Here is a 24518-nt window from a genome sequence, read left to right as displayed (position 1 = left end):
TCCTGCTGTTTTATAATATGAAAGAGGAAAGGCAGACTGAGCATAAGGCAGAGACAAGGAACTTGGCCTTGTAATAGGCATTAAGTGAGTAGCAGTTTAAGCAAAACAACTTTGTGAAATAAAGTCAAACCCCAGTCCTTCAAGGCTGGCAGTAGAGGGGAATCATTTTTATCCTGGAACTTAATTTCTCTAGGGGTCTCTCCTCAGTTAATGCGGCCCGCCTCACAGGCTCCTTGCCTGTCTAGCTCCAGACCTGTCTGGGTGTGGTCTCAGGGAGCCTAGCTGTGGCGGGAATCAGGTGAGAGGGGAGTGTGCCTTGGATTAGGGAGGTAGTGGTGGTGGTAGTAGAGAGGGAAAGATTCAGGAAATATTTTGGAGGTTTTATCAGCCAAGCTCCAGTCAGGAGGTCAGAAACCATGCTAGTTATTTCTAACACAGGGTGTTAAATATGGGAAATTGGTTACAAAAATGTTGGAAGGGCTGAAGGTGCAAAAAGGAGAATGGAGCATGTGAAGGAATGAAGGTTAAAGGGCTGGTATCCACTGTGGGTGCTGGAAGCAGAGAGGTGCTGCTGTGGTCTTGAAGGGCTGAGGAGGTGCCACCCTCAGGCACTGCTGAAGTCCGCAGACCCTCACCCCGTTACTGCAGCAGCTGTGAGCAGTGCCTGCTGCTTCCTTTCTCCCACCTTCTCAAATCCTGCCAGTGCCTCCCACTGGCAAAAATTGGCAAAAATTAACAGCTGGCAAGGGAATCTGGAAAGTCCAGCAGTATAAAGGAAAGTATAGAAGGGAGGGTGTGGAGCTGAGAGACAACAGGTAAATAACCAGGAGAGAGGTAGAACCAACAGAACTTGGTGATCGACTGGACGTGGGGGATGGAAGAAGTCAAGGATGATGCCCAGGTTTTTTGGCTTGAGCAACTGAATGGATAATGGAGCCAGCTAGTGATATGGGGGAAAGTGGGGCAAGAATTGCTTGGAGGGGGAGATTGCATTAAAATGCTACAGCGTCAGCCCAGTATACACACAACACATACACAGGAGGGGAACTGTTTCTTACAGACTCAACCCAACCATGATGTTCACATCGTGCTTGAATTTGAGGAGCAGGAACATTTGGGCTCGGGCCTTGCTTTGACACCATATTGGGTGGCTCTGCTCTCAAATGGATACCATAGTGCTAACATTTAACTCAGGGGAAAGAGAGAGGCAAAATGTGATAGGAACTCAAATACGCCATTAGGTTTTCAGGGAACCATCAGATTGCCTTCTTTGACTAGAGCTGAGACTGAACACTAATAAACACAGTTGATTCATGTCATACATAGTAGTTACGTTCTATCATGTCACCACAAACACTGAGTGAGCGGATACTCCTAGGGAGAATACTCCTAGCTCAACCATTGCTCCTAGGGAAAATACAAGGTTGGGCTCCTTTGTGCCCCTGGTCATAACATTCTCGTCAGGCAACCAGGATTCATTGAACTCACAGCCACCAGCACTAGAAATCATGCCGTAGGAAGCTTATCTAACACGCTTTCTCCATGGGGCACATCGCAGACTTACTACACTCAGGAATCCTAGACGGCACTTCAGCACTACAATTGGGCCATTTTAAACAGCAAAATCACCACCAACAAGCAAAGGATGTGGCACTAAATAGACCGTGAAAAGGACACTTGTTTAAAGCATGAAGGCTGAAGCCAGAAGGCAGAACGATGCCTCATTCAGCTTCAGCTGGAAGACAGGCATCGCGCGACTCACGTTTTTCACTGTTTTGAGCATGTCTGCAAATGATCGTAGAAACACTGCAAATATTGATTTGGGAATTACAAATAAATTATAGCAAGTACGTGAATTCACAAAGGCGGCATCTACAAATAATGAGGATCAGCTGTACTTCCTGCGTCAGTTACTGGTTCACGCGTGGGCCTTGTAAGCTTATCTCCCTACGCCAGCACATCCACCATCACTCTCCCGTGATCACCTTCAGATACTGTTTTCATCATGGGCTCCTCTCTCCTCTTCAACAATCTGTAGTTACTCCCTTTTGGCTACTTGCTCTGTGGCCCTGGGCAAAACCAGATTAACTAAATCAGATTGCCTTAGTTAATGTAGCTGTGAAACAGTTACAATAAGCACTAACTTAACTCTTAGTCTTGTCCTGTGGGTAAAAATTTGTGAAAAGATTAAGTGCCACAAAATGTAAGCTATAATAATTATGTTACTAAGTATAAATTTTCAACTTGGCCTTTAGACTTTCCGTTTGGCTGCTCTCTTGCTACCCCGAGATCCTCCTTTTCCCTAAGTCCCCAAGGCGAACTGCAAAGCCAATCTGCTTGCCATGCTCCACGCGTGACTCCTGAGTTCCCTCTTCTAACTAAACCTTTATGCGGGTTTTTTCCTTGCTTGAAGTGTCCCTCACCTCCGCTGATCCTAGGCTCTCAGCACTTCCAGACAGACAAAATGGAATGCAAGTATTTACGTCTTCATTGCCTCCTTTAACCTTACTAAAATGACAGTATAGGATTAAAAAGAGAAAAGATAGAAACCAGCAAAGACAGGTAACAGAAAAGAAAGTGACAGTAGACTAAATAGCAACACAGTTGTGGAAGATGGACAAGTAACTGATTTAGTCGGGGGAGGGGAAGAAAACCTGAAATCTGACTGCCTGTGGAAGAGAGGGACAGAGAAACCGATAAAAAGTAAGTCGTCTGACACTGCAGAACCCTGGAGAGGATCAGCGATTGAAAGTGTCAGAGCCTTCTGATGGCAGGTGTGCAGGGTGAAGCTGAAAACAGGAGGATTGGTTGAAGGTTGGTACAAAGATTAGATCCCCAGAACCTTCGCCATCTGTGCTGCCCACCTCCTTACCCCAGCAGAAGACTGTCACTTTTGAACCAAGGAAGCTTTGGACATGAGCATACCAAGCAATTATGAGGACAGGAATAAGGGGCCATACTTAAAGTAAGAGGATAAAATAGAGGAATGAGCAATGAGAGCTTCAGCCGCCTTCCAGGCTTCTATCTTCCAAGCAGAACATTGGAAGAGTCTGCTCCGGGGAGACGCACAGCCAGAGAGAAAAGCCCTACAGATGCTGACAGGGAGGCTTTAAACAAATGGACAGGTCCCTGCCTACCCATCGGCTTCCGGTCAGCTGTCTGGTATCTCATTCGTGTGTGTGTGTGTGTGTGTGTGTGTGTGTGTGCACGCATGTCTGCAACTCTCATTCTTAAATATGAATGTACAGAGGTCATCAGATATTTGAAGAAAGCCGGAAAAATAGAGACTAAAACCAACAGAACAAAGGAAATTAAAGAAACAAAGCAGGCAAGATAAGAAAACAATTTTTTAACTATGGTATTCATAGAGCAGGAGTTCTAAAGCTCGGTTGCACGTTAGAATCAACTGGAGACCTTTTAAAGAAAAGTTTTCTCTCCTAAACAATACACCAGGCTAACTAAATCACAATCTCTGAAGGTAGGATACAGGAATCCATATGTTTTTAAGCTCCTCAGATTATTTCAATATGCAGATAAATTTGAGAACCGCTGTTAGAGAGCGATGAGAAGATTCCACATCCATGAAATAAGAATAGGAGACTTACAAAAAGAACACACAATACAGCAAGAAGATAGAATGATTATAAACATTTACACACTGAATAACAGACCCTCAGAATACAGAACGTTGACAGAATTGAAGGGAAAAACAGTTCTAGAAGAAAAGCTGGACACTTCAATACCCCACTCTCAACAATGGACAGAACAACCAGACAGAAGATAAGTAAGGAAATCGAGGACTTGAACAGCACAATAAACCAACTAGTTCTAACAGACATGAACAGAACACTCTGTCCAACCACAACAGCATTCATACTCGTCTCAAGTGCACATAGGGCATCCTCCACGATAGAACATACGTGAGGTCACAAATTAAGTCTCAATAGATTTAAAAAGATATCATACAAAGTATTTTCTCAGACCACAACAGAATGAAGTTAGAAATCAATACCAGAAGGAAAACTGAAACATCCATAAACATGTGGAAGTTAAACAATACACTCTTAACTAATGGGTCACAGAAGAAATCACAAGGGAAATTAGCAGATATTTGGAGATAAAATGAAAACACAGCATACCAAAACTTATGGGATGCAGCAAGCTGATGCTCAGAGGGAAATTTATAGCTGTAAATGCTTACATTAAAAAAGAAGCAAGATCTCAAGTAAACAATCTAACTTTACAACCTGAGGAACTAGAAAAAGAACAAACTGAACCCAAAGCTAACCAAAGGAAGGAAATGATAAAGATTAGAACAGAGATAAATGAAATAGAAAATAGAAAAAAATAGAAAAAAAAATAGAGAAAATCAGCAAAATCAAAAGTTGGTTCTTTGAAAAGATTAGCAAAATTGAAAAGCCTTTAGCCAAATTGTCTAAGAAAAAAAGAGAAAAGAATCAAATAATGAAAATCAGAAATGAAAGTGAGGACATTACCACCAATTCTACAGAAATAAAAAGGATTAGAGAGTACTGTGAACACTTGTATGCCAACAAATTAAATAACCTAGATGAAATGGACAAATTCCTAGAAACACAAAATCTACCAAGACTTAAAGTAGTGGAAAATTTGAAATCCCTATAACTAGCAATGAGATTGAATCAGTAATCAAAATTTAAAAATCCAAATAAAAAATCATGTATATTTTACATAACATGAAATTTACCAGTTTTAAGTGTATAATTCAATGCCTTTAAGTACATTCACATTGTTGTGCAACCATCACTACTATCCAGCCTCAGAACTTTTGCATCATCCAAATTGAGACTCTGTACCCATTAAACAGTAACCCCCGCTCCAGCTCTCCCCAGGCCCCCAGGAACTTCTATTTTCTGTTTCCATGAATTTGCCTATTCTAGGTAACACATAAGTGCAATCATAAAAAATTTATTCTTTTGTATCTGGTTTATTTCATTTAGCATAATGCTTTTAAGGTTCATCCATGTTGTAGCATGTGTCAGAATTTCCTTCCTTCTTCTTTAATTTTTCTTTATTATTTTTTCCTTTTTTCTCCCCAAAGTCCCCCGGTACATAGTTGTATATTCTTAGTTGTGGGTCTTTCCAGTTGTGGCATGTGGGATGCCGCCTCAGCGCGGCCTGATGAGTAGTGCCATGTCTGCATCCAGGATCTGAACCTGTGAAACCCTGGGCCACTGCAGCAGAGCTGGTGCCAGAATTTCCTTCCTTTTTAAAGGAATATTTCATTGTGTGCATTTTACACGCAATTTTCTTTATCCGTTCATCTGTTTATGGACATTTGGGTTGTTTCCACCTTTTGGCTATTGCAAATAATGCTGCTATTACTATTGGTGTACAGACAGCTGGTTGAGCCCCTGTTCTCACTTCTTTTGGGAATAAACCCAGAAGCGCAATTGCTGGATTACATGGTAATTCTATGTTTTACTTTTTGAGGAACTGCAGACTGTCTTTCACAGCGGCTGTGCCGTTTTACATTCCCACTAGCAATGAAAAAAGTTGCACATTAATTTTTACAAGTGCTCATTAAACAGTCTATTGTGTCTGGAGGAATTCAGTATTGCATGGTCCAGGTGGGAAACTGCATCCGGAGCTGTGCCCACCCAAATGTTGGACAGCCGCACGTTCAAGCTCAGGTAACAAGCAACCTGCCGCCAATATTTATTGGAGAGTAAAGATTAAATGTTAGGTGACTGGAATATATTAAAAATTGGTATTCTTTCCTAGGAAAAAGAACTGTCATGTAAGGGACACTAGTAATGATTAAAAATCCCATGATCCTTAGAAAGATCAAAAAGATTTCAGAAATATCAGAGAAGGAACTAGATCAGGGATTCCCTCCCAATATTCTATTACGACAATTGTTAAATAAAATAATTTTGGGGGCCGGCACAGCGGTTAAGTTCACACGTTCTGCTTCAGCAGCCAGGGGTTGGCCGGTTCGGATCCCAGGTGCGGACATGGCACCGCTTGGCAAGCCATGCTGTGGCAGGCGTCCCACATATAAAGTAGAGGAAGATGGGCTCGGATGTTAGCTCAGAGCCAGGCTTCCTCAGCAAAAAGAGGAGGATTGGCAGCAGACGTTAGCTCATGGCTAATCTTCCTCCAAAAAATAAATAAATAAATAAAATAATTTTGGAAGAATTATATAGTGAACGCTATATACCCACCACCTAGATTCTACAATTAACATTTTGTTAAATTTGTTTTATCACATATCCATTCCTCTATCATCAATCCTTCTTGTTTTTTGATACATCTCGCAAGTTGCAGACATCAATGCACTTCACCCCTAAACACTTGAGCATACATAAAATTAACTGGAGTTCAACATTTACTTATGGTTGTCAGGGAAAATTTATATATAGTGAAATGTACAAATCAAATTACCATTTGATGATTTTTTAAACTAGAGCTTTATTGAGATATAATTCATATTTCACCCTTGTAAAGTGTACAATTCCACAAACAGTGGGTTTTGGTCTATTCATAAAGTTGTGCATTGGTCACCACTAATTCTAGAACATTTTCATCACCCAGACAGAAACCTCATATTCATTATCAGTCACTCCCCATTCTTCCCTCCCCCCAGTCACTGGCAACCACTAACCTACTCTCTGTAGATTTGCCTATTCGGGACATTTCACAGAAGTGAAGTCACATAGGCGGTCTTTTGGATTTAGCTCCTTTCATTTAGCATAAAGTTTTCAAGGTTCATCCATGCTATAATTTGATGAGCCTTGATTTGCATAACAAGCAGGGGTTTCTTAACCTGTATTTTCTTGGAAGGCTTTAATTTCATCACATGCTCCAGGGGGTCTGTGACTCAACAAGGGAACCAGGAGTCTCTGATCTAAAGGACATGTATGGAGAATTGGGACAGTCGTTTGAAGGTCAACCCCTTAGCAAACACTTGCAAGGATGGGAGATTTGCCAGGAAGAGGAAACCTTTCCCCTAAAGTAAGACCTTGAGTCAGCTGAGAGGAGTGCAGGGCTTGTAGCCTTGCCAAAGAATCATCAGGAAGGGGCTCTAGGATCTCCCAAAGGGCACAGTGGACAAGAGAGTCAAAAGAATTGACAGCGAGGCACGCGGCTCCTAAGTTCTGAAGCCACGAAAGAGCTTACATGCAAAATCAAGAGAGGCCATAACCAAGTTTCCCTCAGGAGGCAGGGGCAGCCTGAGCCACCCCCGTGGAGGAAAACACTGAACGAGAGAGCTGAAGAAAGGCTGTGGTGGAAAAACCCAGAGCTATGCAAGCCAAGCTCATTTGTTGCTTAAAAAAGTAAAATATAAATGTGCCCTCAAAAAACTCATCCCATTTCTATTCCTTTTTTCTCTCATGATCCGCTAGAAAAATTTTTTTGGAAACTCACAGCCTAGCCTGAGCCTCCCCGGTCAGGGCAAGGGGCTCAGCGTGGCTTAGCCAGTCCTGAGACGGAGAGTGTCTGCCAAGAGGTATCGGCCAAGTGAGCCTCAGGAGCTGGGTACAGCTATGATCCCTCCCCTGGGACTCCCGAAATAGAAAATTCCATCCCTGCCACGGGGAAGAGTGTAATTAAAGAAACATTATTCATTTTTAAAAATAAAAGATCTGAAGCAAATAAGGTAAAATGGTAAGATTCAACAGAGTTGAGTGATGGGTACACAAGTGTTTGCTATATTTTCTCTTCTGCGTGATTTAAAGATTTCTTTTAAAAAGTGAAGCGAAACAGCCATGTAATCTTCACTGTCAGGTTTACTGAATTTATTGTGTGTTCTGCACTGTCCTAGGCAGTAACGTAATAAAAATTACAAAGCAAGATATCAACAAGGGAAAAATATACCCTGCACTACATTAACTTGCAATCATGTCCACATTGCTTTTCAGAGTTCTTAGGTTGTTTAGGGGTATGTGGTCCCCCTCTTTCTCTGTGTCCCCCTAAAGCTTCTGGCCCTGTCAAACTATGTGCCACTATGACCATGCCCTAAAGAACAGAGGGTGGGACGGGAAGAGTGGCTTCCTGCAGATGGGCAGTCAGGGACTGGTCAGGGCTGGCAATCCATGGCAGGGGAGACAAGTTGAGAGGGAACCCGTCAACCCTGAGGGCTCAGGGCACTCACAGTGAATCTGGAAGGTCAGACTTGGGGAAGCCACAGAGCGGGCCCTGGGGCCCTCACTCACCCCCTCCCCAGGGGATGCGCTTAAAGTGCTAACACTGTAAGAAAATGATGCATAGCTACATGCTGTCCCGGATACCACCAGACTTCTCACCTCTTTCTTTTCCTCCTGAGTTGTGCTAACACAGGCACCGGCACCACCAGGGGCCAGGCCAATGGAAAAGTCTAGTGCCAGGTGAAGAAGCAGAGAAGGTCCAAAGTGTAACTTATGATGCCCAAGAAGAGGCAGGGCAGACGGCACAAAAAAGGGCAGAAAGGTATGTAGCAAAAGGGACTAGTCTGTGCTTGGCCAATGCCCCTGGGTCAGGGGTTGGTTCCTGTGCAAAGGGCAGTTTGGTTTTATACAGCTAGCAGGGTCCTAAATCTTCCCTGAGGGAACGAAGCAGCATAGCATGGGAAGGAAATCCAAGACGTGCTGGTCCCTCCCTGTCCCCCCACAAGGCATGCCCCCATGCCTGCTGTACAAGGTGCAGAGAGTACTGGTGTGGGGCAGAGAGTGCGTCCAAGCCAACAAGGCCATGCCACAGTTAGATGCTGGATGGCCTCTGGACACACCTGGCCAAAGAGCTCCATCAGCCTGGGCATAGGCATCACATGCAGGCCCCTGACCTGAGAACAAGGGGCTCTGATGCAGCTGGCAGCCTTGCCAAGGATACCTGTGCCCCTGAGGGTCAGATCCCAGTGAAACACATCATGTGGATGACACAGAGGACACCCCAGCCAGGAGGGCAGTGGCGTGACCTCTTCACGTTGGCAACGTGGCCAGGCAGGGGGTGTCTCGCAGGAGAAAGAAGAGGGGCCCAGGCACCAAGAGGGCACCTCCGTCTCGCCCTCAGCTCAGAGCCAGATCTCATCACTGCTCACACTGGACACTCGATAGATGTAGCCCAGCATTGGGAGACGGATGAAACCTGCAGGGTCAAAGATGCCCAGAAGTCTCCGTAACCTTCATTCCTTAGAAGTTGGGAGACCCCCCTCCACCCTTTGGGGACTCAGAGGCCTTTGGCATAAGAGAAAGGGTTGGGGAGCATAGGAGGAGGGCAGCAGGCCCCTTTCCCAGTACCTCGGCTGGTGAGGAGACCACCAGGCTCCGAGTCCACAAGCTCTGGCCGGCTGTTGTTCTGAGCCATCTGGCGGTCTGCTGGTTTCCCTGCTGGGTGACAAAGGGGGTGATGCCCCGGATGAGAAGCATGCCTCATGGGGCCCTTCCCCTCCTAAGTACCAGGGTCTCTCTTTCTCAGAAGCACCTCTGAAGATAAAGCAGGGGCAAACAGAGGGCCTGGATGTACCTCTGGACTCCGGAGTGAGGTCGTTGAGCTGAAGGTTGGATGGGAGGGACATGTTCTCCCGCGGCAGGCGCACATTGTTGAGTTTCAGGTTGTTGGAGTCACTACAGGGCGGACAAAGCCTGGGATACGCCCTGGCTCCAGGAGGCACAGATTCTTGCTTTGGGGCCCATTCCAGAACGACTAGAAACCCCAGGTTGCCAACTCTCTCCATGCTGCATCTCAGTTCAGCCCATCCACCCAGCCCCAGAAGAGTTACCTAGAGACCAGAGATGGGCGCCGGGAGGAGCCTGAGGAGAAGGAAACCACATCACTGGTTTCAGTGTACCCACCCACTCTGGGCTCTGCCCCTGTGCCCTTTCAGACCCAGGACCCTCAGGCCAGGGGTCTCTCAAATGCCCAGCCCTGGCTCTGGGACCAGAGACTGGGTGCCCAGCGCCCGGCCCTGCTATGTGGGATGCATGTGGTCTTACCCATGGCCATTCCTGGGAAGACCTGTTCTGCCACTTGTCAGAGACCACTTGTTCTGCCCAGCTGCGCCCACTGCCCTTGCTGCTCACCCCAACCTCATCTCCACTGTCCCCCACCCTCTGCCCCCAACTGTTTTGGCCTACCTTTGATCTTCTTCTCTTTCCTGCAGACCAGGCAGGCCACCAAGGTGCTGAACCCCACCAGGGTGCCCAGGGCAAGCCCTCCAGCCACAACGATGCCCAGCAGTGGCACTTCCACCCGGGTGGCCAGGAGCCCTGTAGGTCGTCCTCTGGTTAGGTTCCAAGTGGGCAGGACCCCCAATCAGGAGATGCCACAGGTACGACTCTGACCTCCTTGCTCAAGGTGGTCAGTTCATTCCTGACTGACCAGGAAGGTGGCTGGGGACAGTTCATTCACAAGACTCGCCCGAGGACACCAAGTCTGCCATTTCTGTACTGAGATCCCACACCCACCGGAGGCTTTGCTGGGCCGTTGCTGGCAGTGCTCACCTGGGGCCGGGAGCGAGGCACTGGTGACACCCACGTCGTTGGTGGCTACCACGGAGAGGTTGTGCGCCAGGCTGCGGAGCTGCAGCTGCACAGTGTGGTTGGTGAGCCAGGGGTAGCTCTGGGCATCCAGCACCAGGAAGTCGGAGGTGTTGACAGTCACCGGCCCATCCTGGTCGATCCAGGTCACATTGGCAGGTGGGTTGGCACGAACCAGGGCAAAAAGGACAACCAGGAGGCCCGGGCCCTGAGCTTCCTGGTACTTGGCCCCGACCTGGGCAATCTCCGGCTTAACTGGTACAAAGCAGAGGCCAGTATGCTCTCCTACAGCCCTTCAAACTCCTTGCCCCTTCTTCCCAAACCCAGAAGGGAGCCAGGGACCTGGACCTCTCCTTAAGGGGGCACTGGGAAACAGGATGGCTGGGTCTGCCAGAGTGGCAGCATTTCGTAGTGATTAAGAGTATAAACACTAGAGCCAGAAAATCTGGATTTGAATCCTAGCTCTGCTACTTACCAGCTGGATGACCTTAAGCAGATTGCTTAACCTCTCTGAGCCTGAGTTTTCTTGTTTGTAAAATGGGAATAACAATACTAATTACCTCATAGGATTACTGTGAGGATAAAGTGAGTTAATATTTGCAAAGGGCTTAAGTGTTTGTTAAATGTCCTACGGGACCACCTGCCTAGTGGCTGCCGGGGGTCTCCTGGCAGAGAACCTCTCTCCCTGCCTACCGGAGGGGCACTCACATTGCACATTGAGGATGACGGAGGCGTTGGCTGACCGGCCACTGCCTGGGTCCTGCAGGGAGCAGTTGAGCTCATGCTGGGCCCGCTGGGCAGTGACAGTGAAGGTGCTGGTGCCTCCAGAGAAGGCCTCCCCGCCCACACTCAGCAGTCGGGAGGTGCTGGCCTCCTGCAGCTGTCCATCCAGGTACCAGGCCAACTTGGGGGTGCCAGGCCCTCCTGCCACGTGGCAGGTGAAGGCGTGGCGTTCATTCTCCCGAAGTGCCCGCTCAGCCCAGGTGTGACCATCGATTTGTGGCTCCAACTCCCCCCAACCTGGAACACAGCAGAGGATTCTGGGGACGTCTGGGGATGGGTTGGTAGTGCTCTGTGACCAGGATGAGGTCCAGTTACAGAGGGGCAGCAGGCCAAAAGAGGGAGCACCTGGGTTCTCTCAGCAGGGACTGGCAAGACCTTGGGTAGGTGAGCGAGGGGAACTCAGCTCTACTGCCTGGGGCCTGAAGGGGGTAGCCAAAAGGAAGGTGCAGGCAAGGAGGGGGGAACGGGGAACGTGACCCAGAAATGTATGGCCAAGGGATGAACAGGGGTGTACCTGAGCTCAGAAGAGCTGGTAGGAGCAGCAGTGTGTGCGGGAGCGTAGCCGGGCCTGGAGGCAGCACCATGGTGGCCCTGACGTGGGCCCCAGGCTGCCGAGAGAAGGTGGCCGGCCTCGATGTTAGCCAGGTGGGAACAGGCAAGCTTAGTAATTCCTCCCGGAATTTACTCTCCAGAAACAAAAAAGAAACTATGCACGGAAACACATAATGTACACTGACCCACAGTGGCGAAGGCAAGGACGCAAACAGCCAAGCCCACCCAGCTCGTACCTGTACACCCTGCGGGCGCAGAACTGAGCGCTGACTCCAGGGTACGAACAAGCATACACTCTCACATACAAAGAAACGACGAGCAACCGTGCAGCCCGCACCAGGCGCGCGCACGCACGCACGCACGCACACACACACACACACACACACACACACACACTGGGGTACACGTGCCCCTCCTCCAAAGGGACCGTCCTTCTCCAGACTTCTCTCTCTCCTGCCCCATTCCCCAATGCATCTCTCGCCCTACGCCTCCCCCTTTGCCACCCTTCTGGATGCTCAGGCAGAGGCGGATCCTGGAGGCGGGGGTCACGCAGCAGCCCCGCCCCGCCCCGCCCCCGCCTTCCAGGCGGCTCACCTGGCTCCCTCCCTGAGCGCCGCCGGAGCAACTGCTCAGGTCTGATGAGCGCCGCAGTCCGCGGCAGGCGCCAGGGCCGCACCAGGCAGGGCCAATCAATGCCCGACCACGGCCGGCAGGCCCCGCCCCCAGGGCAGGTGGGCGCCGCTCCCGCCCCGTCCCCCAGCCGCCCTGACGGGCGCAGACGGCCTCCCACGCAGGCGACACCTGAGTGCCCTCCACCTGCGGGGACGGTTCCGGACGCAGACACAGGCGGGAGTCGGTGAGAGCCAGGCGGCTTTATTGGGGCGCGGCCCACCCCTCCCCTCGCCCGCGGGCCGGCGCAGCGCCGGGGCCGGGGCGGCGCAGCTGCCCCATCATGTCGGCCAGCATGCGGTTGCACAGCGCGGCGTAGGGGTTGAGCAGCACCAGCTGGCGCCGCGCGAAGGGGCTGCCCAGCAGCGCCGCCTGCTCGAAGTCCCTGCGGGCGTCGTCGTCCCGGCCCTGCAGCCTCGCCAAGAGCCCGCGCTGCACGAAACTCTGGCGGGCGGCGCGGCCCCGGCCTCGGCTCAGCTCCAGGGCGCGCTCCAGGTCCTCCAGGGCACCTGCGGGATGGGCGGGCCGGGGTCAGAGCCTCGAGGAGCACTAATCCGGGGTCAGATTTGAGGCTCTGGGGCTTGGCCATTTGAACCCCGCCTGCACTTGATCCCAAGTAGGGTAGGTATTGTTATTCCCATTATACAGATGAAGCCTGGAAGAGTTGGCAAGACTTGCCCTGGGTTGCGCAGCCAGTTTAGTGGCAGACCTGGGACTGAAGTCCAGTATCTTGCCATGTCTCATTATTTTCCATCATCTGATACACCAAAACATGAAGGTTGCTGGGAGGATTTCGAATGGTCACAATGTTCACGAGTCTGGCCCTTGCCCGGCACGTATCAGGCAGTTTATTCCGCGCATACGTTATTAAGCATCTGCCATGCGCCAGGTGACTATGAATCCTAGAGTCGAAAAGATTATAATGGACTACCATTTCTTACGAATACAATAAAATCCATTTCTCTTTCTTTTCCTTTTGAAGGCTTTTCTCTCCTCTTTTCCATTATGTGCTTTAGAATATCTTCTGTCTCATCTGTTTTCTTGACTGACTGCCTTTCTTCATTCTTTATCTCCATGATCTTCATTATTTTGTATCTGCTTTTCCTTGAAGGAGGTTTTGGAGCCAGAACTGGCTTGCACCGTTTTTATTTTTATCATCCTCATAAAGTAATTGGATTTCATCAGAACTCGGAACTCGTGCTCAGGGAGCCAACTGGTATCTACTCTAGGGTCCACCGAGCTGTATTTCTTCTGGGCTCTGCTTCGATTCACTCATGTTCTCTAAAGAGCTGTCAGGGTGCTTGGAGAGCTCCAGCATCATCCTAGAGCAAAGCTGATCTTCCCTGTCCTGTTGTTTTGTGTTTTGGTCCCTGGAACCCAGCAGGGGCTGTGCTCCCCATCCCACCCAGACGGTTGAGAAGCCCTCTGATCATAGCATTCCTTGTTTCCCTCAGAGGGAGCTGGTCCAGAGGGATCACAGCCTCCTCCAGGCGGAGTCACCTCTGACCCTCTCTGGGGCTTTGTTCTACAGGCTGTCCCTAGCGACCTTTCCCGCACTGCCCTGACAGAGCCAGGTGGCAGACAAGCCTGGAAAGGGCTTCCAGGGGCTCCACACTGTTCCCAGAATGGAGGCCAACTTCCTGGGCCTGGCATTCCTGGCCTCAGCAGCACCTCCACCACTACGAGTCCTAGCAGTGTAGTAGTGCCCGACTAGGCTTCTGTGGTTACGCCTTCACGTCAGCCTGCTCTCAGGTTCCCAGCATGACCTTCTCTTTCCCGTGGTCCCCACTCCAGCCGGAGTAACCTGAATGCAGCAGGTTTGATCCAGTCACTCTCCAGTTAAAACCCTTTGGTGATTCCCCATGTTTACAAGACACAGTCCGATCTCAGCCTAAGGTTCCCTGTTCTTCACCATCTGGCCCCTCTTTACCATCCTTCCACCACTCCCTGTTCCAGCCAGCCTGCAGATCTGAAGTTCTCCCTACCTATTCATGCCTTCTGGACCTCTCCAGGCTGTGCCTTCTCCCACTTCCCTCCATCCAGCTAACTCCTACTCATCCTTCAAAATTCACCCCTCAGGAACAGATCCCATGCTGAAATCTTTCAAACTCGTTATGCTGGTATCATAATTATGTGTCCTACTCCCTTGACTGTGAGGTTTTTGAGGTGTATTATGTGGGGGTTAAGAGCACACACTCTGGAGCCCTGCCACCTGGTTCATATCCCAGCTGGCCACTGCTCAGCTGTGTGAGAGTAGCAAATTACTTAACCCCCGTGCTTCAGTTCTTCATCTGTAAATGGAGACAACAGTACATACCTGCTAGGGTGTTGTGAGGACTAAATGAGTTACTACGTCTTACAGGTAAAGGGCTTAGTGCCCGGCACATAGTAATTTAGTAATTGCTATAAGTAGTGTATCTTTTCTCTTTGTGTCCTCAGCATCTAGCCCACTGCTACAATAGTAGGCTCTCATTAAATGTTTGTTAGGGAAATAAATGGAATGCATTCTCTTGTAACTTTCACAGTAGCCCCAAGAGATTAGCAGGGCCCATCATATATCTCGTATAGGTAAGAACATAGGTTCCAGAGGAGTTTAGTGACTCCCCCAGACCCCATGCCCCAGCCCCGTGACCACTTCATCTCTGGTGTGTGCACTCCAGGGCTTTCTGCAGAGGTTCCAGGGCGTCCCCTCTCACCTGCCACGTCTCCCTGGAGTCGCAGGGCCTGCGCTCGGTTGTTGTAGGCTGAGGCCCTCTGAGGCAGTAGGTTGATGGCTTGGCCAAACCTCTCCAGGGCTGTCTTGAGGTCGCCGGCCTCTGCTGCCTTCACCCCCTGCAGCTCCAGGGCCTTGGACTGCTCCAGCTGTGCTCGAGGGAAAACTCCGTCTGTGCCAGGGAGGGAGCCGGGAGGGGACAGGCGTGCAGTTGGGAGCAAGAGGCAAAAGCCACCTCAGGCTTCAGAAACCTGGGACCTGATCCAGAGCTGACTAGGCTGGGGTGTGCAGCACAGCAGGAGTCAGATGCAGTGTTTGGGGCAGGGGGAGCTGAGGTCACCAAGGCTGAGAGCTAACACTGCCTAAGTTTCAAAGAGACCTGGGAAGGGTCCTTGGTTGGCTCTCCATTGCCAAGAGAATGAAGCCCAAACTCCTTAGCCTGTGGCTAAATGACTTGCTCAGGTCACACAGCCCATAAATTGCACAGCTTGGATTTGAACCCAGGTCTTTCTGGCTCCTTAGCCTGCCTCATTTTATTCTACTACATTGCCTCCCACATGAAGGCCATTGTGACATAGCCAGGTCGTGAAAATCACTTCCGACACATCCCTCAGCTTTTTAGCCTGAAATTTCAGTAAGGCTTTTAGATCTCACTCCTTTAGAAACAAAGGGCATCAAAAACTCCTGATGGGGACACCAGTCCCCATTAGGGACCGATGGAAAAGCCAATGAGGGTGCTCACTCTGTAGAAGAATTAGCTCAGTACTTGGCTTGTAATGGTGTGTGACACTGAATGCTTGCTTAGGTTGGGCATGCTTAAGTTGGAACCATTCAACTGAGCCACCCCCTGCCCTGTTTCTGTCCTCCATTCTGTGTGGGGTGATAGACTCTGTTACAACAAAGATGTGAGAGTTTAACATCCCCCCCTCCCTAAACCCAGTTAGGCTTGGATCATGGGGTGAATTAAGTGGTGAGGTACACAAAGCCCGGTTTTCTCCTCTTGACAGAGTGACTCTTGCCAAACCCTCATCACTGCGCTAAGGATCAGCCAACCTCTCTGATTCCAATCTCAGTCATCATCCAAGGGTCATGGAACAAGGGGCCTTGTAAGACCACCTCCCTCTGCCACCCCAGGGAGGCCAGCAGACCAGCCAGCCAACGTGGAGGGCTGTACTTCCAAGATCAAATACTCACCTTCGTCTGCTTCTTCCTTGTCCGCTTCCTCTCCTAGGTCCAACCCAATAACGTCTCCAAATGGGGTGTCAGGGTTGAAGATGGCCTGCAACACTGCCTGATCTTTTGGAGTCCCCATGGTGCTCAACTCTAAAATCTGAAAAGGTGACTCAAGATGAAAGAAGAGGGAGAAAATGGTGGAGTCTGGGCCTCACAGCCAGCAGATCAAGAGGGAGGAGGTTCTGTTTGAGGACCATCCCCCCTGAGGAGGAGCGTCTTCCATTCTTTGGCTGTAGTGTAAACTCAACCCCCTTTGGCCTGGGGTTAGGGACCTTGGCTTGGCAGAACATTTACAAATATCTCAACCGCCTCCCCACCCCCACCCCAGGCCTAGGAGAAACAGTAAATAAATCCAATTTCAGCCTTAAGGTGGAGTGGAGCAAAGAGAGGGTGCTGTCCAGGTTCTCCCTGAAATGCTTTCATTTTATTATATTGATAGACTGGGAGAAAGTGCTTTGAAGCCACTGCTTGACAGCCCATGGATAAAGGAGGAGGGGTATGTAGGAGGTAAAGGAACTATTCCTTTTTCCTCTTGACCCCTTCCTCATATCCAGAGTTACTTTGGGCCTGAACATACATCACTGATGAGTAAGGCATTGACCGTTTTGGGGATGATACAGTTAAGAGAGCCAGTGTGGAGTGGGGCCTGAAGGCAGGCGGTGAGGAATGACTTCATGATTCCACTTTAAAAGAAAGGACTGGGGAAGGCACTTTGTCCTCAGGTCTCAGGCAGCTCCCCTCCCCCATTTCTCCACCCCAGCCAAAGTCAAAAGAAAGCTTGACCATGTGCAGCAATAAACTTGACATGTTTATTAATTAAACTATCACTTAAATAAAAAAAAGTGCATAGAAAATAAACATGTTTAAAAACTCCTTTTTTTTTTACAACTATGTACACTTTTTACTTTTACATTCAGTCTTTCGTAGAGAGCTTTCAGCATTATTATTTTTGAACTATTAAAGTATTTTCCTTCATCCCTGTCACAGGGAGTTAACACTGATGGACTTTAGACACATTTTTTCCTTTTTTTTTTTTTTTTCTCTTTTTCTCTAACCAGAAGCTTGGAAGAACACAAGGAAAAAAACCCAAAAGATCTGTTATACATGATAAAGTTGTCAAGAAATGTCTTATTTCTAGAAAAGAAGCTTGTCATCTGTTGAGCTTTTGAAACAATTATTCAACTACCTGTATTTACTAAAGAGATTGTTAAAAGTTCAATAAAAGAAACACCACAAGTCTATTTTCTTGGTTGAATGACAGAACTAGAGTACCTCGGAACAAGATACCAGGAAAGCACAGAACACAATTTTCCCCTAAATGCAGGTGGTAACCCCAACATTCATAACCAAAAATAGAGAAACAAGGAGTACAGGTACTGACTGGCAACATTCATGGGCAGAAAAAAATCCAGGTGACACCATTTCTGCATTTTCCTCTGACCCTCAGGATGGACTGTTTCACCATCCCTTTATGGTTTGGGTTCCCCCCATTTCGGGGGATCAGAGGAGCGCCAGACTGACATTTTCCTGCCACTACTAGCAACTGTAACACAATCCTTATCTATAGTGTTAAGAGAATTAAAAGCCATGGACTGAACTAGGCTTTGTTACATGGTGCATTACTATATTAGTTCCTATATATATCATATTTATATTTATTTGAAAACCAAAACAAAAAAGTTGCAAGTTTTCAGAGTGTGAGACTTGACTGGTATTCATGATTCGGCACAAAACCATCTGCTCAATAACCTTGTATTGCTTTAAAATGAAGGAAATGAAACATAAAATTACACCCAGCCCTTTGCAATGACCCGCTTTTCCTTTTAAAAAAAAAAAACCAAAAAAACCAAACTTGATTTCTATTTTAAAAAATCTCAAATCAAACTTAAAAGTTAACATCTGACAAGGTTTTGACCTTTAGTATTTTCAGATATTTGATTGAACGTCAGTCCTTTAGAAAGATACATTCATTAAAAGATTTTTTTTTGTTTTTTTTCGTTGTTGTATTTTTTTATATCAAGGGAGCTGCATGGTGCTTCACTGCGTTGGCCGGGAGGTTTGACAGAGGCAAGCGGGGTGGTGGACTGGATCCCGGCAAAGGAGTCTGGTTGAAAACATATATAGCTGCCAGGGCTTCCCCCTTAATTCTCGTTATTGGTCTAAAAACAGGAGGGGCTGTGTTGGAGGTGGCGGACGGTAACAGAGGGAGCCAAGGGACCAAGTTCCGGCCAAAGGGTCAGCGCCATGCAGCTCTTCTGGTTACACAGTTGTCACTGGCCACCAGGAAATGCAGCCACAACAGGTTCTAGCAGCAAAGCTGTAAGGGAGCTGGCTCTCTCACTGAGAACTGACCAGGTTTGCAGCTGTTATTCCTTAGGGATTGGGGACGCCCCTTGGGGGATTCTTGGGAATGACCCACCACAGTTCCTCAGTCTGCACTTTTGTGCGGAGATTCCCTTGGTCACTTTGAAAACAAACTCCGAGGTGTCTGGGAGATAGCTATGCTGTTTTTCACCTTCTTTCCCTCTTGTAGGGAAACCGTAGCTTATTCCCCAAGTTGCTGGCAGGTATGCTGAATTTTGGCAATGGACTCAAGGCTGAGCTAGAAGAGGAATTACTCATTTCTGTGGGTGACAGTTAGGGAGTGGAAAGGCAAGGCAAACCATCTGCGGCTGGCAGGGGCAGGAAAGATGTGGGCTCCTCCCCTGGCCTCAGGGTTGGGGGTTGGTAGGAAGAGAATGAGGAGGGGGCTCACAGTACAGCATGGCCTAGCAGGGCAGTAACTAGGTCTATTTAGCTGAGTTTCCCCCACCCCCTGACTGGCCTTTGGGTCCTTTCTCAAGGTGAATTCATGACCCATCAGTGCATTAATCATTTCAGTAACAAATGCAGCTTAAGGTTTTTTTCTTTTTTAAAAAAAAAGGAATAAAAGGATTTACAAAAAAACCTCACACAGTGCAATAATAAAGGAAACCAGACACTAGTGGAACCCCTAGGGCCACTGTATCTTGTTCATGGGCAAAAGGAGGAAGGGAGGTGAGGTCTGGGTAGAGTGCTTTTCCCCAGTCCCCTGCTGGCACTTCTCCATGATGACAAGGAAGTCACTGCCATCCTGGCCACAGTGCTGGGCTCCCTGCATGACAGTGAAAACTGTTCCAGCAAAGCCACCAGACAAAGTTCTTAAGGTCATGGAAGAACAGGGAGCCCAGGATGGAAGGCACAGCAGAGCCGTGAGTCCCGGGGCAGAGGGCGCTGGACTGAGTCGTATTGCTTTGCTAGACTTCCAGAGGAATGGGCTTGTGGCGAGAAAAGGGTGCCCTGCCCTCTACTGGACTACAGTGCTCTGAAACCTTGCGGCTAACAGAGGCAGAGAAAAATCTGCTTTATCGTGAGTGGTCAGACTGTGCTTCAGTTTCAACGAGCTGCCCCAAAAGAGGGCACAGGGGGATCCATGGGTTCTTTGCAGGTATGAGGACTTGGTGGGCAGAGGGAAAGGGAGCTAGGTGACCGATGAGGCAGATGGTGATGGAAAATGTCGGGTTGCCATTCAACTTGGTTGCTAACTCTGAAGTAGGAAAGATGAGGGAAACGTAGCTTACCACCTCTTACCACTCCGAGCAAGTGCCAGAAAGGAGAGAGACAGCGCAGAAGGAAGAGGAGAACTGCTGTGTCAGATACTACCACGGCCTTTGAGGAGCTTCAATATGAGAAGGAGGGGAGTGGCCCAATGGAGCTGGGTGACCTTCCTTTTCCATTTATTGTCAAAGAGCAAACCCAGGAAACGTTTATGTCAACAGGGCACAAACAAGCTACACGTTAAACAACAAAAAGTACACCTTCCAGGGGGAAGTTGGGCAGGAAAAACCAGACTTTGTGTGTACAGCTGAATATTTTCTCTAACTTCATCCTATGAAAATAAAAAATTATTAAAAACCGATCTTCTTTTAAATTAGGATAATACCGCGGTTTAAAAAATAGCCTTGTCATAAGTGCTTCTCCCTATGAAGTGCTTCTCATAGAAAAATATACAAAATATATTTACATTTATAAAACCTTAAATAGTAAACTGTAAACAGAACAGAGTAAAATCCAATGACTTAATTTAACAGGTTCAGGACACTGTCTTGGGGAAAGGAAGAGAAGAAACATTTGATGCTGTTTTGACCACATCCTAAGGAGTAATCAGGGCAGTAGTGTCATTTAATTTACTTCATCCATGGATTTTGCGCAGGTGGCAGAGTTCCCTCAATACTCGGTGGTCTAGTCCCCAAGTTTTGGGCCTTGAAGTCTGATTAGTGTTCTGCCTTCAACTGGACACTGACCATTTAAAAAATTCAGTCTTCCTATGTCTTAACAAGGGGAAAATAAAGTTAGCATGTCCTAAGAATGGGGCCCAGGGTCATCCTGGTTGTGATACTCTCTGGTTGTTGCATGATTCAAATCCTATTTAAATAATCTTTTTCCTCTTCTAAAAAATCATGCTACATATATTTCTTTAAAACTCTCAGTGGAGCTCTATGAAAACTTCTCCAAATTCTGTCTGGTCACGGCCACTGGCTCCTGTCCACTTCCCCACTGGCAGTGCTTACAGGCTCAGGGCACAGACTGTGCCCAACAGGGAGTGTCCTTGAGCAGGGAGTGACTCTCCCCTACCACCCAGAAAGAATGGGAAAGCAGTGGGATGAAGAGGGGGAAAACGAAGAGAGTGGAGTGAAGAGAAGGAATGAGAGGGAAGCCGCTCCTATTGTCAAGAAAGGTTACTGGCTGAGATAAGGCTCCTGGGGATAACACTCCCACTTAAAGCCCACAGGCTCAATGTTTGGTAATTAATTGGCACAACCCCAAGACAACCTTTTGACACCAAAGGTGCTAAGAATCCTGTCTCCCAACCAGAAGTGAACTCTCAAGGGGGAGGATAGTAGGGAAAACCACCAGACCTTCTCTGTTTGTTCAACAGACGGCTACACGCTGGGCCCGGCTGGCCAACTCTCAGGTATCCAACCAACCCTATGTTTGGGGCTTTGCCTGACCCCTCGCTTTTAGTGCCTGGGAAAGGGCCAAGGCAAGGATGGCAACTTCTCTCTGAGGAGATGCTCAGGCCCAATCTCCCAACGTAACTAACCCTCTATAGGCTCCTTCCAGGCAAGTCTGCTAGGGACCCCATTTCCCACTTTTTAATGGCATACAATCAGAAGGGCCCCAGTAGAAAGCCCATCAGGGATGTTTTCTTCGAGACCTCATCTCTCCCTCCAGGACTATGATCACATGTATATGTGAAGATGGGACATACGGGAGCTCAGCCATCACGGAGGCCCCTCAACTGTGCCCACTCAATCCTGGAACTCCTAGCTGCTGGCAAAGGCCTTCAACATTGCTTTGGATGGCCCTGGGTCCTAGTACGCCAACACTGGGGGAGAAGAGCAGCTTTAGTTTAGGAACTTCCGGCATTTCTTGGCGCCACAGTTGCAGGGTAGCTTGTTGCTGGCATCCTCAATGGGGAACTTATAGTCATAAGTGAGTTCTTCCCCTCGGTAGATCTTGCGCATGGCAAAGATGACAATGTGCTTCTGCCCATCAATATTGATGACCCGAGAGTAGCAGTTAGGCTCACATGAGTGATTGATGAAGCGTGCAGCGTTTCCATGCATGGTGGCGTCCACCACCTCGGAGTCATCAATTCGGAACATGTAGCAACCAATGCCCTATATGAGAAGGAGAAAGGAGAAGAACTCGTTATTTATTAGAGCTCAGGTTTGGGAACATTTCCCAGCCTTTTTCTGAGGTGACATAGCTACTGATGAACAAAGTTTCTGCTAGGAAAATTTCTACATTTCTTCCATCTTTCAAGATGCTTCCATGATGAATTCCTAGATTATAGGCACTAGACTAGAGGTTTCTTAATGTCTTCACAAGAGAAACCTAAAAATTATGTTGTTACATGCTTTTGATCCTGGGGTCCACTCAGACAAACCTTCAAAGAGTAGCCTTGTGTACTAATCCTTAGAGCAGATACTGAACTTTTACTGGGCCCACCACAAATTTCAGAGATGTTAAAATGTAAAAGAAAAAAAGTATCTTTGAATTGATAAAATACACTATTTCCTTTTAAAAAATTATTTTATTGGGGTCATATTGGCTTATGACACTGTGTAAATTTCAGGTGTACATTATTATATATCAGTTTCTGTATAGACTGCATCGTGTTCAACACCAATAGTCTAGTTTTTATCTGTCACCATATATATGCGCCCCCTTACTCCTTTCACCCTCCCCCAACCCCCTTCCCCTCTGTTAACCACTAGTCTGTGTTCCTTATCCTTATGTTTGTTTATCTTTCACATGAGTGAAATCATATGGTGTTTGTCTTTCTGCCTGGCTTATTTAGCTTAACATAATACCCTCAAGGTCCATCCATGTTGTCAAAAAAGGCAGGATTTTGTCTTTTTTATGGCTGACACTATTTCTTTTTTGAACTAGAGATCATACTTGTAGTTGAGGGCTCCTTTCTACAACAAAACAAAAAAACTAGGAGAGTGAAAGCGTGAGCCTCACCTTGCTGTCATAATACTTTTCTCGCTTGTCAGTCTGGATGGAACGGATGACATTGCCAGCATACTCGATCACCATCTCACCTGCATCAATGTTTCTCTTACAAAAAAGACCCCGGCCATGGATGGGAGACCTAGGATATAAAGATGGAAAAGAGATCAGCCACAAATTTTGAAAATAAGGTTAACTGTGTGAATACATGAATAAAATCTCCTGGTCTGTTAGTCCCCAGGAGGACAAGACACTTGGGGGAAAAAAAAAGAATCTGGACCCACCTGATATGAGCATATTAATTGTTCTAACAAATGGCCAAGGATTAAAGATTTCTCCATTCTACAGCCCACCAAAAGTAGCAATATTTTAATGCTTATCGTGTTAAATTCCTTATTCAAAATGAGGAGTTACAAGATCCTAGGACATCAGGTTCAATTAATAATACCTATAAAAACCTCACTTACTGAACGAGGGAGCTCACTCCAGCATTTGATCTATTTGATTTTGCAAAACTTCATTAGTTTTCTATAATTATTTCTAGAATTTTAGCCATACCTGTAGACACCGACTGCCTCCTTAGAAGTCTTTTTTAAGTGCCGGAAACGCATGGGCATTGGCAGATCCATACTAGTTGCCCTCCTAAAGAGACAAGGCATAATATTAATGAAGTCTCTTCACAAAATAATGTTTTGAGTCTTGGATCAAAGGTTCCTAGAGAATATGACTACACTACTCTCTTTGTTCAATGCCAAGCTTTATAAGTGCTTTATAAAATTAGGCCTATTTTAATATATATAGTACTTTCTGAACATGATAACTGTGGTGGTACATTCAAAGCTGACAGAGTATATTATGATTAAAGAAAATAAAATATACATCTTATAGTTATTTGAATTTCTCCTCTATAACATGTTCCTCTCTCTTTGCCAGCAGACTACTGCTACTTCAACACAAACTATATTTCGGTCTTCTTAAATGTTATCCAGGAAATTCTGATCCCAGCAAAACTACACAGTGGCCCGAACAGCTGGAGTAGCGGGGAGAAAAGAGTCTCCCTAAGGACCCTTCTCCACTCAAGACGTACCGAGCAGACTTGAGCTGGACCTCCTCCTCTTCCTCATCGTTGGGGTTGTATTCAGGAGGCTGCCGATGTTTAGAAGCCAGGAAGTTAAACATGTCAAATGCTGACTTCCTGGAGCCAAAAGATTAGAATATATTTAGAGAAATGCTTTAACAGAAGCAGCGAAGGATAGGATTAACATTGGAAATCTCAAAGGTTACGTGGGAAAATAGTTTTATCATTAGATAATAAAATCAGGATACCAAACCGCTTATGGAAAAGAATGGAACTTGCCTAAGGTGGACTTCAGCCCTGGCTGAGCCGTGAGGGTTCAGCGGGGGTTCATTGGCCTCCTCTGGTTTGTGGAAACGGAATTTGTAATTCCTACAGTGCTTGGCACCAGACAGCTGCTCAATCAGGAACACAACTGCATCGTGGAGAATCCCCAGCATCCTCAAACCGTTAACAC

General features: G+C 47.5%; 2 protein-coding genes and 1 long non-coding RNA gene across 28 annotated transcripts in view; 1 reads left to right on the top strand and 2 right to left on the bottom strand.

Annotated features, from left to right (window-relative positions):
- Positions 1-6433: 6433 nt before the first annotated feature.
- TMEM25 (transmembrane protein 25) lies at positions 6434-16550 on the bottom strand. 19 transcript variants are annotated; one of them, XR_011541364.1, is made up of 11 exons: positions 16408-16550; positions 15197-15385; positions 12426-14304; positions 11794-11985; positions 11205-11516; positions 10461-10751; positions 10095-10226; positions 9740-9770; positions 9484-9618; positions 9258-9347; positions 6434-9105 (listed from the first exon to the last, which is right to left on the bottom strand). XR_011541364.1 is itself a non-coding variant. In XM_070624999.1 (11 exons), the coding sequence occupies exons 3-11, from the start codon at positions 13087-13089 to the stop codon at positions 9032-9034; spliced, it is 1917 nt and encodes a 638-aa protein (XP_070481100.1). In that variant the 5' UTR covers positions 13090-14304; positions 15197-15385; positions 16408-16550; the 3' UTR covers positions 6434-9031. The 19 variants fall into 19 exon arrangements, 13 of the variants coding, with proteins under 13 accessions (XP_070481100.1, XP_070481102.1, XP_070481104.1 ...); XR_011541365.1 differs by having other exon boundaries at positions 9258-9344; XM_070624999.1 differs by having other exon boundaries at positions 9484-9614.
- Positions 12547-17547, top strand: LOC139084088 (uncharacterized). Its single transcript, XR_011541370.1, has 2 exons — positions 12547-12687; positions 16445-17547. It is a non-coding gene; the product is annotated as an uncharacterized lncRNA (long non-coding RNA).
- KMT2A (lysine methyltransferase 2A) overlaps positions 17234-24518 on the bottom strand; it is an 80531-nt gene continuing 73246 nt past the window's right edge. For all 8 annotated transcript variants that reach the window (XM_070624941.1, XM_070624942.1, XM_070624943.1 and 5 more), the window contains 5 exons: positions 24340-24518; positions 24074-24177; positions 23545-23628; positions 22999-23128; positions 17234-22148 (listed from right to left, as the gene is read on the bottom strand). In XM_070624941.1, the coding sequence (XP_070481042.1) occupies positions 21873-22148; positions 22999-23128; positions 23545-23628; positions 24074-24177; positions 24340-24518 (773 nt within the window). In that variant the 3' untranslated portion in view covers positions 17234-21872. The remainder of the gene's footprint in view (positions 22149-22998; positions 23129-23544; positions 23629-24073; positions 24178-24339) is intronic.

Source organism: Equus przewalskii, chromosome 6, assembly GCF_037783145.1.
Source record: "Equus przewalskii isolate Varuska chromosome 6, EquPr2, whole genome shotgun sequence".
Classification (NCBI taxonomy): Eukaryota; Metazoa; Chordata; class Mammalia; order Perissodactyla; family Equidae; genus Equus; species Equus przewalskii.
This window is presented reverse-complemented; position numbering and strand designations above follow the sequence as displayed.

Coding starts and splice junctions, on each gene's coding strand:
- TMEM25 (XM_070624999.1), bottom strand. CDS start 13,089: ATGGCCAAGCCCCAGAGCCTCAAATCTGACCCCGGATTAGTGCTCCTC. Junction 11,986..12,425: donor GCGCTCAGGGAGGGAGCCAG/GTGAGCCGCCTG, acceptor TTCCGTGCATAG/TTTCTTTTTTGTTTCTGGAG. Junction 10,227..10,460: donor TGCCTCGCTCCCGGCCCCAG/GTGAGCACTGCC, acceptor GACGACCTACAG/GGCTCCTGGCCACCCGGGTG.